This window comes from Rhinoderma darwinii, chromosome 9 (assembly GCF_050947455.1).
Source record: "Rhinoderma darwinii isolate aRhiDar2 chromosome 9, aRhiDar2.hap1, whole genome shotgun sequence".
In the NCBI taxonomy this organism is placed as follows: domain Eukaryota; kingdom Metazoa; phylum Chordata; class Amphibia; order Anura; family Rhinodermatidae; genus Rhinoderma; species Rhinoderma darwinii.
Genome location: NC_134695.1, coordinates 83,495,045 through 83,509,557, shown reverse-complemented (window position 1 = coordinate 83,509,557; position 14,513 = coordinate 83,495,045). Strand labels below are relative to the sequence as shown.

At 46.4% G+C, this 14,513-nt stretch overlaps 1 protein-coding gene across 1 annotated transcript in view; it reads right to left on the bottom strand.

Annotated features, from left to right (window-relative positions):
- Positions 1-2,868: 2,868 nt before the first annotated feature.
- ZNRF1 (zinc and ring finger 1) overlaps positions 2,869-14,513 on the bottom strand; it is a 13,589-nt gene continuing 1,944 nt past the window's right edge. Inside the window, exons 2-5 of the mRNA XM_075838362.1 lie at positions 8,721-8,816; positions 6,745-6,850; positions 5,017-5,106; positions 2,869-3,429 (exon numbers count right to left, since the gene is read on the bottom strand). Of these exons, the coding sequence (XP_075694477.1) occupies positions 5,049-5,106; positions 6,745-6,850; positions 8,721-8,816 (260 nt within the window). The 3' untranslated portion in view covers positions 2,869-3,429; positions 5,017-5,048. The remainder of the gene's footprint in view (positions 3,430-5,016; positions 5,107-6,744; positions 6,851-8,720; positions 8,817-14,513) is intronic.

The following is a 14,513-nucleotide window of genomic DNA, read 5'->3' as shown; positions in this document are numbered from 1 at the left end:
AATACCTGTGGGTGCTGTGCTCAATGTCACCACTAGGTGTCAGCAGATCATAACAATAGATTCAGATAGGGCTGCATGATTATAGACTATATAAAGGTGCTTAGCGTTCTGATGACTCTGCTGCCCCCTAGCGTTGACAATGCAAACTGCAGGCTCTAAAATCCCACAAGACAACACAGATCAAACCAATCAGATTTCAACAAATTTATCAGAAAAAGAACAAAACCGGATTGGTTGTTGCTGCTCCATGTGTGACTGCTCCACTTCTTCCCTTGCATTAGTTTTAAAAATAAAAAAAAAATCTCTTGGAAATATCTTGTTTCTTTCAAGACATTTAAGTTTCTCCAGTACAGGACCCGGCCCCGTTTAGGACCTGTTCACATCTACGGTGGAGGCTCATCTATCCTCTAGCTGAAAATACATTAAACAGCGCAGCATACTACGCTATTGTTTCTGGCAAATTCACTGACACCATGAGGAAAACCCAACAGAACCCATTAAAGTCAACGGGTTCCGTCAGGTGCCCATCATACTACAGAATCGGCACTTCCGGTACTTTTGTTATTCTGCTCTTATGACGGAAAACCCAAATGCAGATGTGAACAGGCCCTTAGCGATTCTTCGCACGCGTTAAGCGGCTATAACTTTATTTGTTGGGCTAGCCACGATACTACTATCATGGGACTAGTCACATGACCACCGGGACCAATAGCTGCTGCCTCTATTCTATACACATTGAACGCGGGAGTACAGAGAAGACGAAAATGGTGACAACCGCTACGGCCTTCTCTCCCGTGTCCCTGGCAGTCTGAGGGCTGGGCACTCAACATTCAGCTGCCCAATAATCAATAGGGCACCACACCTAAACCAGCACCGTATATATACAGTGGGCAGTACTCAACTGGTTGAAAAGCAAATTTTCTCTGTAAGTTGTCCTTTGTTTCTGTCCTCGGGATGCATGTGGGCTGTCATGTGGACAATCCTACCTCAGTGTAGAACTGTATGCTCCTTGCGTACTAATCCAGGAGGAACGTCAGGTCTATGTAAGAAAAACCCAAAAGATTTACATCTATGGAGACAGCAGGGAAGCTTCTGCATAATTCTAGGTAACTTCTGTGACCGGGTGACAAAACCGAGATCTCCACCGGCTGCAAAATGGCTGAAACAATCATACCAAGAAGTAATGCAAGCGATAAAAGTCGTCCCATTCAAACACATGAAGGTTGTGATATTAAAGCGACACCCACGCGGCTCGGTACGTCAGTCAGGACTCTGTAAAGACCCATTCCTTTATTATAGAACAACAGATATACAACACAGTCCGCAACTCACCTCCCACTTTATAAAATTAAAAAAAAAAAAAAAAAAAATGGATGAAAGTCACAACAGGGAAAATAATATTTGGCCACAAGGAATTTTCCCTCCAAAGTTTGCACCCCCCCCCCCCAAAAAAAAACCAAAACCCGACAGGGGTCATTCCAGCAAGTATTCGCCAGCTCCACTCCGCCCCCTCCCTGCTGTAACACTGACCGGGTAGAAAAAGCTATGTCTCTTTAATAAGTTATAACGAGGTTGCTAGGAAAAAAAAAATCGTGCAAACTGAATCAAGGTGGGCGTGGTTACATTGGCGATCCCTATAGATTGTATATGATCCCGTGGTCCAATACAGAGAGGGAGACGAAGCTTTACATCCATGTGCATTAAAAACGCAAAGTTCTCCCACGCTCCGAAATATATTACTACACAAGCGCACACTTGTAATTGGATTAAAAAAATAAGTGATCTATCTATTGGCACCAGTTTGCTCCCTAAAATCTGACAGAGCCCACCCCAGGGTATAAACACCATAAGAGCAGAGACTGCACTACCTACACTGTCCACCAGGTGGCGATACAACATCTACAGAACATTAGTGGCCGGGCCAGTGTATAAAATATAGATTCTCTTTACCAGTGAGGACGCTGCAGTATACAAAAAAAAAAAAACCTCAAATAAATACAACATCCGGCCGGGGATTCTGCAGTTATCCAGCATTCAAGTCCCAATTTCAAATTGAAACGGTGCAAAACTTTATTTGGCTAAGCTTGAGGAAGATACGGGGATGATGCTGTAAAGCTTTTATGGGCTGGATATATAGAAAATGTGGCGTAATGGGGGGAAGGGATAAAGAATTGAGGCTCATAATCCCACATTCAGGACCAGTTTACTGCAAAGTCCTATTAGGGTGTATGGACAAAAGCAGTTCCAGAATCTAAAAGCGAACGGGCCAATAGTATACTCGGATTTGGCTGCTGCAAATAATGATGTCACATGTGCACCCCCCCACCGCAACTAGAAATGGGGATGAGTAATGATCAGTGTGGGGCTTCTATGTGCACAAAGGGTTAACACAGGAGAAGGGGTGGGGGGGGGGGGCGTCATGTTCTTATGAGAATGAATCCTCTATAATCCAGCACCTGCAGAGTTAACAGGCAATACCGCCAAGATATACACAGAAAGTGAACACCGATAAAACGTCACAACTGGCCGAGGGTAATATTAAGAGGGTCCGGTGAGCGGGACACCCGCAGTGGCGACCGTCCGGGAAACGCAGCTCATGACCCTATCCAGCGTAAATTATTTAATACTATCTATAATATTACAGGAGAGGATGGGATGTAGGCAAAAAAACAAGAGAAAAACATCTTGACCACCCTGTATTTCCTAAACCCTCCGCCGTTCAGCAGTCACAACGGACCCTTATATTGTCCTGTCTCGTGTGCAAAAACCTCCGCTCCGCTGGAGACGACGTTACGGCACGGCAGCCCAGTCCAGTCCGTCAGTGCTCGCCATCTACAGAGCTTTAGTCTGGGAAGCACTGGGAAAAAAACCCACAAAAAAAAAACAACCCTGGTTTAGATAGGACGACAGGGAAGCCAACCAGTGCGCCAACAACCCCTCCCCCTCCATTTCTGGAGTTGCGCAGGTTGGCTCCGCCCTTTCTATAACCTTGAAATGTTCTGTGCAAAGTGCCAGGAATAGAAAGTACAGCAGTTTATCTCATGGCACCGCAGGTTACAATGTTTCCCCAGCAGTAAAGGGTTAAAGGGGATTCATATTCTCTTCCATTGCTCTTCTCCCCCCTCCCCCCCATCCATGAACTCCAACGGTAAAGGGCACAAGTGGCGTTGATGTAAGACCGCTCAGCATCGCCGACCTGGTAGGAGGGGCCTGAGGAAAGCCACGCCTCTTCTGTCTTCTCTCCACGAGCGTTCAATGATGATGATGGGCAGAGTCTTCGGTTTGGCGTTTGTAATTCCCCGGATCGTCAGTCTTGGATGACTGACGGTGCGCATGAAGGAGGGGACGTGTGTGGAAAGCAGTTCAGACAACCCTGGAAGGACGCAGACGCCGGTCCACGTGACCCTAAAGAGGGTGAAACCCAGTGGTCTGCAAAACGGGAAGAGGCGACACAGGTGAGCGGAAAATACAGGCAAACAAGTCACATGGTACAGGAGATATAGGGGCGCTGAGCCGGTGGAGCAAAGATGTAGTGACAGCTCGGGAGTAAAACACCGGGGGTCCCAGCTCACAGACCTCAGGGGTGAAAACTACGACAGCTACAAAACTAGAGCTGCCCTTTAAAGAAACGTGGGGTTACATGCAGGGCTGAGGGGGAGGAGCATGACACAGGGATTCTCTTTGGATGCATGTGTCATGCTCCGCCCCCTCTATGGAGGACCCCAAATGAAGGAACAAAGCCCCGTACTGCAGTGGGATCAGGAGTTTATATTGTATTTAAGTTCTTGAAATTGGCAGAGAAGCCGTCATGTCTCTTAGCGCACAGAACTCCATAACGCAACGCATCGCACCAAGACCGGTAACTTGTGTTTTAATTCCTTATCACTTTCAGGATCTCTGCTTGATCTCGGCAACTGGAAACATTCCTGTTCATATTCAGAAGCCGCAATTCAAATACAGAGCTAATACTTATCACAGCTGAGGGTTTGTTACAATTATATCCAGTCTAGACAATCCTCTGTGAGATAAAGAGTCGGGACTCGTGGCTGATACAATGTATCAGTGCAGGTAAAATGTCTAAAACTATCAGTAGAGGAGAGAGAGTCGTAGCTAAGCTTACACCCCAATGTAAAGATTCAGTACCCGGCCCCAGCCTTGTATCTAAATGTCAGGACAGAGTGGCTTGTTGGCACCCAACAGACATGTCCTGAAGCCCCCCCCCCCCCCAGCTACTCCCCTGGGACAGGTTGAGTATTTGTGCATCTTATGTGTTTAGCTCAGAGAATTGTTTAGACTGGATACATTGTAACAAACCCTCAGCAGTGAGAAGTATTAGGCCTGTACAGGTTTTCAGCCTCTGGACGTAAACAATAATGTTTTCATTCACAGACAGCAAGCAGAGTGCTTGAAAATGGTGAGAAAGCGAAGCAAAGGGAAATTTCAGAAATGTTCTACGCCAGTTTTCCATAGAAAAGATACAAACGCAACAAAATTGCAATTGTGGCATTAACTCAGAGTGCGTCACTTTAAAAGTAGGTGGGGCTTAGAGAAAGGGTGGGGCCACATCAGCATGATCAATTTACTAGAATTTGCACCATATATTGGCGTCAATTAGAGCACAAATCTACGGCCGCACGTAGCCGGAGAAAATGTGACCTTATGGCGCACGGACGGCCACCAGGTTTATGAAGAGGCGTGCGTCTGTCTCCAGCGCTCTTCAGAGTAATGCCGGCGTATGACACCAGTCCAAATAAACTCCCCCTGAGGTCTATTAGGAAGTTGCAGCTCTTTTCCTTATACAAGGTTTCGTTTTTATATAAATAAGAACAGACCCTTTAAGACGTGTTGCTCGGAGGGGGAGGGGGAAATGAAAAGCCGCTGCAGCAGCAAAGCCGCACAACACAAGTCTGAACATCTCCTATGAATGACCAATAAATAGTTGGGAGCTTTAACCAAAATTAAGTTTAGGAGCCCCAGGGGTACGACCTGCGCAATGGAAAAAGAAAATATACAAACCTTAAGAGAACGTCAGCCAGGACGGCCGCAGGTCAATCAGACGGGTGCTCGGGACAACACCTGTTCACCTCGAACCAGGAATCTATACAGCTGAGACAGAAGAGGAGGAGGATGAGGAGGATGATGAGGACGAGGAGGATGAGGACGAGGAGGATGAGGACGAGGAAGACGAGGGACGGTGCCGCTTATGCTGCAGTTTTCTTTTTATTTTAGGCCATGATCACACAGTTTTGATCCACAGGATAGGTCCTCACTATAAGATTGTTGGGGGTCCGACACCTGGACCCTGCACTGATCAGCTGTTTCTCAAGTCTGGCCCTGGAAGTTTTGCAGTGGTTGGTGCTGGAAGCAGGAGGCCCCGTACAGGGTATAGCGGCCGTGCTGCAACTCTGCTCCCATTTACAGCCCGCTATACTGAGACCAGAGCCTCCTGCTTCCGGCACTGACCGTAACATGCGATGCCTGGAGGCAGCCCAAACAGCCGATCGGTGCAGGGTCCGGGTGTCGGACCCCCACCCATCATATACGGAGGACCTATCCTGTGAAAAGCTCCGTGCCCGGACAACCCCTGTAATTGCATATTGAATAGATATATTTTTATTTCCGTTTTTCCTTTTTCGCCTTCCAAGAGGCAAAACTTTTTTTTTTATTTCCATTAATAAACGTACGAGGGCTTCTTTTTTTCAGGACGAGTTGTGGTTTTTAATGGCACCTTTTATTGTACCAGCAATTTCCCTATTTTTTTTTTGGGGGGGGGGGGTTTGTTTTTACGGCTTTCACCTTGCAGTGAAAATCACGTTGATATAAATTGGGCAGAATTATTCTACGGGTTCATAGGATTACGGCGAAACCGCATTTAGATCGTTATTTTTATGTTTTACCACTTTTACAAAATAAAACAAGTTTGATTTTTAACAAAAAGTTCTCGTTATATTTGGGGATCCCGAAATGCATTGTTTTTCCGTCGACGGAGCAGTGGGAGGGCTTATTTTTAGTGGGACGAGCAGTAGTTTTATTTGGTACCATTTTGGGGGGTGCATACAACTTTTTGATTACTTTTTATTCCATTTTTTGTGGGAGACAAGGTGACCAGAAGACATCAATTCTGGTGTTTTGTTTTTACTGCGTTTATTGTGCGATAACGTTATATTGTAATTGTTCAGACTTTTACGGATGCGGCGATACCAGTTATATTTAATATTTTTTACATAGTTTTTGAGGGGAATGGTGTGTGTGTGTGTGTGTTTATGTATGTATATATACACACACACACACACACACACACACACACACACACAAACAAATAAATAAAACTCATTCAACGGTTTCTTTTTTTGATTATTCCCCCTCGGGGACTTGAACCAGCGATCGTTGGATCTCTTGCACCACTATATTAAAACCCATCTACAGTGATATCAGTGTGTAATCCGCTTCCTCAGCACACATAGGGTTAAAAAGGCTAACCAGCTATTACTTGCAAGTAATTACCCCCAGGCCGGTTCATTTGACAGGAGACCGCTCGTACGAGCCAGGTTACTACAGTAACATTGCACACCAAGCCGGGACGGGCGCCAGGTTACTATGGCAACGTGTCGCAGACCCAGCACAATGAGGAAGCTCGAGGCGGCCAAAACAGATGCAAGAGCCCAAAATATACAAACAGGGAAATCAACGCGGTGCTTTAAAGGGGACGTTCATGTTGGCTGTAAGGGATGGGGGGTCCGGTACCTTTTGTGGTAAATGCACAGGCAGGGGAGTCGGGCTATTGTGTCCCCTTGTGAGAGCTCCTCCAGGCAGATGACACACTCGCCGGCGTCCCTCGTTAAAACATCGTCTGCAAAGCACAAAAAAAAAAACAAAACAGAATGTAAATCAGAATTTCACTTTAAAAAAATAAATAAAGTGTTGCAGCCCGTGGCTCTCCAGCGGATGTGAAACTGCAACTCTCAGCATGTAATGCTGGGAGTTGTAGTTTACAGACAGCCGTAAGGAAGCAGGTTGCATTGAACTCTAACTATAGGTTTAGTAACTTTGCTTAAACTGCCCCTGAATTAAAAAGTAAAGCCTGATCTGCCTATGACATCCAGAGCGGCAATCACAATTCTGCTGATCTCTTTCCCCCCCCCCCCCCCCGAGGCTGAAGGACCGGACATCTCACGGCTGCTGGTTCAGTATCTGTACAGAACATGGTGTATCCAAAGAGATGCAACACTTCCACCAAGCGGTGTACAGTCATCTGCAGAAAACACATCTCTCATAATGCAACGCAAGGAGGTGCAATGCTTTATAGGAGCTGGGACAAGGTCTGAGAAATGATCACAAAAATAACGTAGCGGTCCGCGGCTCTTGCCAGTTCTCCTGTAATTTTGCACCAAGAGAGTGGGTCAGGGGGGTAGGTGGCGGACCACTAGTGAGCACCCCAGCAGCGTGTTGGGTCCGGTGAGGTTTATCCCTCGTAAGTGGAGGGAGCACCGACTAGAATAGCAAAAATGGTAAAATCCACTATTATACATACAAACCCCTATACCCTAGCGCCCACGCACTTCAAACGGCAAACGGCAAAATTGTGAATGCACAGTACCCTCAATCACAAGGCCGACCCTGGGGAGAGAGAGCTCCAGGGTGCTATATATGTATATATATATATATATATATATACACACACACACACACACACACACACACATACACAGCTTGAGCTGTGCCCAGGAGCTGACAATCGTCCCGGGCACACTGAAGTGAATTGCACTTGTATGAGAGGGGGGGGGGGGGGGATATTTTTCTGGGTCATTAGAGAGGAGCCACGAGCCTGCGGGTGGGAGGGAGCTGGGAGCCCATTTGTCAGCGGAGCTATTTGTAGCCTTCGTGCAGACGCAACCAGTAGGAGTGACACAGATCGCAGCTGCTGCAGGAATACGACCGGGATCTAAGCAGCTCCTGCATTGTGGGCACAGCAGAAGTGGACCCGCTGCTACAAACCCGGCCTGACCCGCACCAGCTGCCTGTGTAACCCCTAGCGAGTGGGCAATTATTATATACAGACGTGACTACTCAATGACCGTGTCACCAGCATAGCCCCCCCCCCCCCTCCGCCCACATCCTGAAATTAGGGCATCTGTTAGATAACTAGTGGGTGCAGTGGTATCCAATGGCAACATAAATTGGGCACCATCAGCACCAAGGGATCATGTGGGTTGACATTTGAAGACAACCCGTGTCCTGCTTGGGAGTCCCCGATATGAGCCAGAACGGAGAGCCACTCAATAAGAACGTCTCCCGTCACACTTATATTACGTATGAAGGTCTGCCATGTAATCCTACACGATCGCCTGCTGCAGGGGAAACGCCTGATTGGCCGCGGCTTCACCTAGCAAAGTCAGTCATGGGTGCCGGGAGACAAACCCACATCGATGGTCTGATCACAGTGGCGGTCTATGGCGAGACATCCCGGCCACAGACAGACTTCTAAATACACTGGATTGTTGACAACCTAAAAGGGTCCTCCGCAGATCTGTAAAATGCGGCAACTTTCTAAGACAACTGCTTGCGGTCAGTGAATGAAAACATTCTTGTTTACATCCAAAACCTGTTCAGACCTAATACTCCTCCCCGCCGAGGGTATTTCCGATGGTATCCGGCTGCAAGAACAAGGAGCAGATTGTAATTCGGCACAGAACATATAGAAGAGAATGCGGGATACGTACCGTTATAGGACAGCCGCGGTTTGCTCAGACACATTATAAAGTGCATCTCCATTTCATCAGAAGCCACAGACTTGGAACATATGGGGCAGCGGAAGCCTAAGAACAAGAACAAAGACGTCTTCACTATTGTTATCCAGGGAGACATCAGGGGCAGCGGAGAATAACCACGAGCGGCAATGACAAATGATTGACGCGAGCGGGGGAGGGGGTGCGCTGCAGGAATATTTCAGCTATTGGTTTGTGTTGTGCATCGCTCCGGCGCTGGCGACAAACCTGGACGCCGTCCATACCGTCCAGTGACCAACCTAACAACGCGCTTACCTTTCTGGCGACACAACACCCGTGGAAACACATGCAAGTGTTCATAGAGACCGTTTGTTTGCACACAGTAAACGATAGATCTCCATTCACTGCAAGCAACCAAAAGGCTTGTCCGCACGGGGGGGGGCGTCTTAAAGTGTTTTACCTATTTTACGCAAAGATTAATCACTTTATAAGAAAAAGCTTTACAACTTTCTAATATACTTTCTATTTCAACTACGCAACGCTTTCAAGATCACCGTTTGCGGTCAGTGAATGGGAATATTTTTAAATTTTATATTTCATCCAGAGACCTAAATCCTATAGCAACCTAATATTTTTTACAGCTGAGGGCTTGCTACAATTGCATCAAGCCTAAACAATCCTCTGTGAGCTAAACGGTCTAAACTCCAGACTGATACATTGTAGCAGGATCTGAGAGATTTGTGGCACCACCTAAGCTAGATACAAGTGTAGCAAACTTTTAGCTGTTAGAAGTATTTGGTATGTACCGGTTTACTGCCTCTGGATGTAAACAAGAACGTTTCCATTCACTGACAGCAAGAAGACAAGTTGAAAACAGTGGGTGAAACAAAGGAAAAAAAAAAAAGACTAGTCATTGCAAAGAATAAAAAAAGATATAATATCTTCAGACCATCCTTATCACTCGGCAGATGTCGCTGCAGACCCCACCTGAACAGTCACCACTTATACCCATATTTTGGAATATATATATATCTCTATTGAGACTGCGGTCCTTCGAGTTTCTATAAGGACAGAAGAAAACAAAAAATATCAAAAAAATGAATAACTCCCTTTCACCAGAACGGCGTGGTTTTGCAGCTGTGCCTCCCCCGCCACGGTCGGCCTGACACATTTTGCAGGAATACATGGAGGAAGCTGCGGTCTCTGTGGGGTTGTAACTGACATCCTGTTAGATTAGGAGCCCTGCGTGTGATGCAGCTGTTATCTGTCCTCTGAAAATCGTGTCAACGTACGGAGGAGAGAAGCGGCTCGGTCACGACTTCGGAGTAGAGCGCGTACACGGGGAGGGGGGGGGGGTCCATGGCCATACTGCCGACATATTACATACAGCCGTCTTCCGATATCGGACTGATGAGACCGGGTCTGTACTCCACCCCGAGGACGTTACGTAATGGGCCGGTAGGCCAGGGCGTGGAGATGACTCGGCCGTTACATGAAAGGGATTCATCACCAAATAGCAGAAAGGGCTGCGGGCCATAATTACAGACAATGCGGAGTAGAAAGACGTCTCAGATGAGCTGCGGCGTCACTTGCAGCAGCTAAGAGGATCCCCAGGGACAGGTAGGTCCCTATTTATAACCCTCTACAGGCTCAGTAACTGTGCAGGACTCCCGCTCCTCTTTTCAAGGCGAACGTCACTAAGGCAGGTTTCCCATAAATTAGGACATCTGAACAACGTCCAATCAAAGCTGAACAAGTGGTGACAACTCTGCCCGCTAAATAGCCGCCCGAAGCGCCAATCTGCCAACCATAAAAAGCACGCCCCGCCCTGGACTGCTCAATATCAGGGCACTTCCTGCTTCTAATGAGTCGGGACTGTAGATGTGTCATGTGAGCGCGATCAGCTTCACTGATTGGCCGAGAAGGCTCAAAGGTTAGTGACATAAGCAGCAAGATGTTTTCCAGTCCCCAATCAGCCGTTACGCCCCGTGTGTCCTCCGCTGAAATCAAAGCTGCAATTTTTCGTAAATTTTTGCTTCTGATCGCCGCCCATCACTAAAAAGAGGGAGGTTGCGAATGATGTCATCAAAATGTTGCCTAGCACGCGCTTCCGTAAATACAGACTATTTACGGATGCACATCAGTAGCCGTCCGTATTTACGGAAGCGCCCATAGACTTCTATGAGAGAGTCCGTGCCGTAATTACTGACAAGAATAGGGCGGGTTCTATAATTTTGTCAGCACGGACACCCATCCGTAAAAATACTGAAAGGCGTCCGTGGCCAATAGAAATGAATGGGTCCGTAATTACCGATGGAAAATACTGTTGTGTGCATGGGGCCCGACGATGCCCGAGACGATGAGACCCATGCGGAGGTGTCAATGGGGTTCCGGGATGATTAGCGCTACACGGTTCACCGCGCCCACGTCTCCACGCTTCTCTCGCGGAGATGTCTCTTTATAACGCCGGTCACCGTACAGCTCCAACCGCCGGCCTTCATTGCATCGTTTTCATTAAGACGTCTCAGGAACGAACTACAAATAACCTGACAGGTTCCGCATTAAAGTTTCCACAGAACCATTGTTTACCCGGCCATAAATGACAAGTGACGGCTGCAGGCAACGCCGCTGATGACAGCGAGGGAGGCGCCGATGGCTTTGAGGCCTCATTGACACGGCAGGATTTTTCTTCTGATTGTTTAACAATTACTGGAGTGCGTCCACAGCCTGCAAGGGTTAATATTTCCATCATCGTTTTTCTCTCTGCAGTTTATACTCTTGGCTTCTAAATACGGAGGTGTAAGGGAGACCTTAGGGCTAGTTCACAGTATTTTGGCGCGGTTTTGTACGCGGAAACCGCACCAAAAAAATGGCCAGAATCTCCTATTTATTTTAATGGCAGGCGGAGGCTTTTAATTCCGCAACCAGAAAAAAAAAAAAGCAACAATGTCCTATCTTCATGCGTTCCACCTCAAAAACCCCATTAAAATCAATGGGAGACGGAAAAAAACACTGAACGGCCGCAGCGTTTGATACTCACGTTTTTTTCCTTTGCCTCAAATTGCCTAAAACTAAAGCCTCAAATTGCGGCAAACAAACGAGTCAGAAATCGCAGCAAAAAATACGTGTGATGCAACATCACTAAAAAAAAAAACGGAGCGGATTTTTCTGCGTGCAAAAAAACGATTTCGTATTTTGGTGCTGTTTTGACGCAGAAACTGTACCCCCTATCGATTTTAATAGGAGGCGTTTTTCCCCACGAAAAAGAAGCGACATGCCCTTTTCGTCGGGTGTTCTCGTCTCTGACCTCCCATTGACAATGGGAGGCAGAGAAAGCGTTTTTTTTGTGGCGTTTCTTGCCCGTGGCGCTCGATGGCCACGGACGAAAAACGTTCTGCCGGAAGGTCAAAATCTGCCTCAAACTTCCTGAAGGGCCTTGGGGTCGGAGCTCGGCTTTTCTGATAAAGAGCTCCAAATCCCCCCGCTTCCATTCCCACGGATGAGAACACTCTGGCTGTCTGAAGTCACCACTAGGGGGAGCCTTTTGTATACAATTTAATAATGAGTTTAATGTAAGTTCTATGCAATCGGCTCCTACGCTCTACTGGAGGCTGCAGGTATTTGGGGTTCTGTAAGGTAAAAACCAGGAGCCCCAACCCCTATAAAAATACATTATGAGATCAAAAGCCAGAGACGCAGTAGACCAGAGCCTTCTTGTCCTCTCTCTGCAAACCTGGGACCTGCTGCATCGCCTATGGTTGTTAGGTAGTGAATCCATAGACTGATAGACAGGACACTGCTACCAACTGGATGGGCATAGCTCAGAAAACAAAAAAGGATAAAGCAGCAGCGGCAGTCACACCATGCCAGCCACCATATTAATAATACATTTAAGGTGGATGACCCATTTAAAAGGAGCAATCTGATTGGTTATTATGGGTAACACCCTGAGGTGTACGCTACCGCTAATACAGGATATAAGGAATATAGGACAGAATCATAGAACTACATTAATGTGAACTGGGCCCCACCGGGAGCAGTATAAGACTAGCAGCATGGCGTATAATATATACTAACGTGAGGCCGATACCAGAGGTAAAAACAGGTCCTGATATCAGACAGACACCTCCTCGTCCTTGGTATGCATTGTATATATTAAAAGGTCAAGGGTGCGGCGAGAGATGATCAAACAATGAATAACGCAAGTGGCTGCTCCACCTCATTGTGCGGAGTATAAAATGACTGGAGAGATGACACGATGGAAAAGTGCACTAAAATGTTGAGAAAAACGCACACCTAGGAAATCACCCAATAAAGTGATAAGGAGGAGCGTGTCAGCAGCATTATATTATACACAACAGAGCGGAGCAAATGTTTAGAGTTGATCTTTGAACATCATTTTGCAGCTTACATATAGATACTCCACTTTTTATGTAGATTATAAGTGTGTACATACATTACATTACTTATTAAACTCCAGAGCTGCACTCACTATTCTGCTGGTGGAGTCACTGTGTACATACATTACATTACTTATCCTGTACTGATCCTGAGTTACATCCTGTATTATACTCCAGAGCTGCACTCACTATTCTGCTGGTGGAGTCACTGTGTATATTCATTATATTACTTAGCCTGTACTGATCCTGAGTTATATCCTGTATTATACTCCAGAGCTGCACTCACTATTCTGCTGGTGGAGTCACTGTACATACATTACTTATCCTGTACTGATCCTGAGTTATATCCTGTATTATACTCCAGAGCTGCACTCACTATTCTGCTGGTGGAGTCACTGTGTACATACATTACATTACTTCTCCTGTACTAATCCTGAGTTATATCCTGTATTATACTCCAGAGCTGCATTCACTATTCTGCTGGTGGAGTCACTGCGTACATACATTACTTCTCCTGTACTGATCCTGAGTTATATCCTGTATTATACTCCAGAGCTGCATTCACTATTCTGCTGGTGGAGTCACTGTGTACATACATTACTTATCCTGTACCGTTTTGCTGAATTCAGTAGTTTGAAGAAATATTTCAAGGTGCGTCACCATGGTCAAGCTATGGAATTCCCTACCCCAAGAGGTAGTGATGGCAGATACTATGTCGGCATTTAAAAAAAGGCGGGGTGCCCATTTATTTACAGATGTCAGTGAGGGTTACAGTTAATCAAGCAATGAATGACGGGTAATTCACTGAGAAAGGTCCATCAGGTTCAACCTGTGTCTTTTTCAACCTATGTAACTATGTCATGTTATAGAAATCACAAAGCTCTGTTTTAGTTGTGGGAGTGAGATGGTTTAGATCTGTTTATTACCAAGTCAACTCTGTCCCTACACCATGCTTTACACTGCAGTTCTGATCGTTCATAGGAAGACAGCTTATTAAGAGCTAAAAATTGTATTACAGCGAGAACAGAATAAATTATAAACCACCAAGAACTAAAAACAAATCAGTGAGAAAAAACAAACAAGAAATTTCTGCATATATTTAAGTTGCAATCTACCATAGCAGGGCCTGCTGGGACTTACAGTTCCACATCAACAGGGGATGGTGGGCCCAGGCTGCCTACCACGGATCTGGAGAATACACACATTGCCAGCTGCGTGCCAGCATAAAATAAATACATAAGGCACTAAGCTTACGCAGGATACAAGACAAAGCAGGTCAGCATTAGACAGCAAGTGTCAGTGGAAGACTCCGCAGAGACCTCCACCTTCCTGGCCCCATCACTGACGCTCTATTCTCAGACATCTCACAGCTGCGAGACGTGTCCTC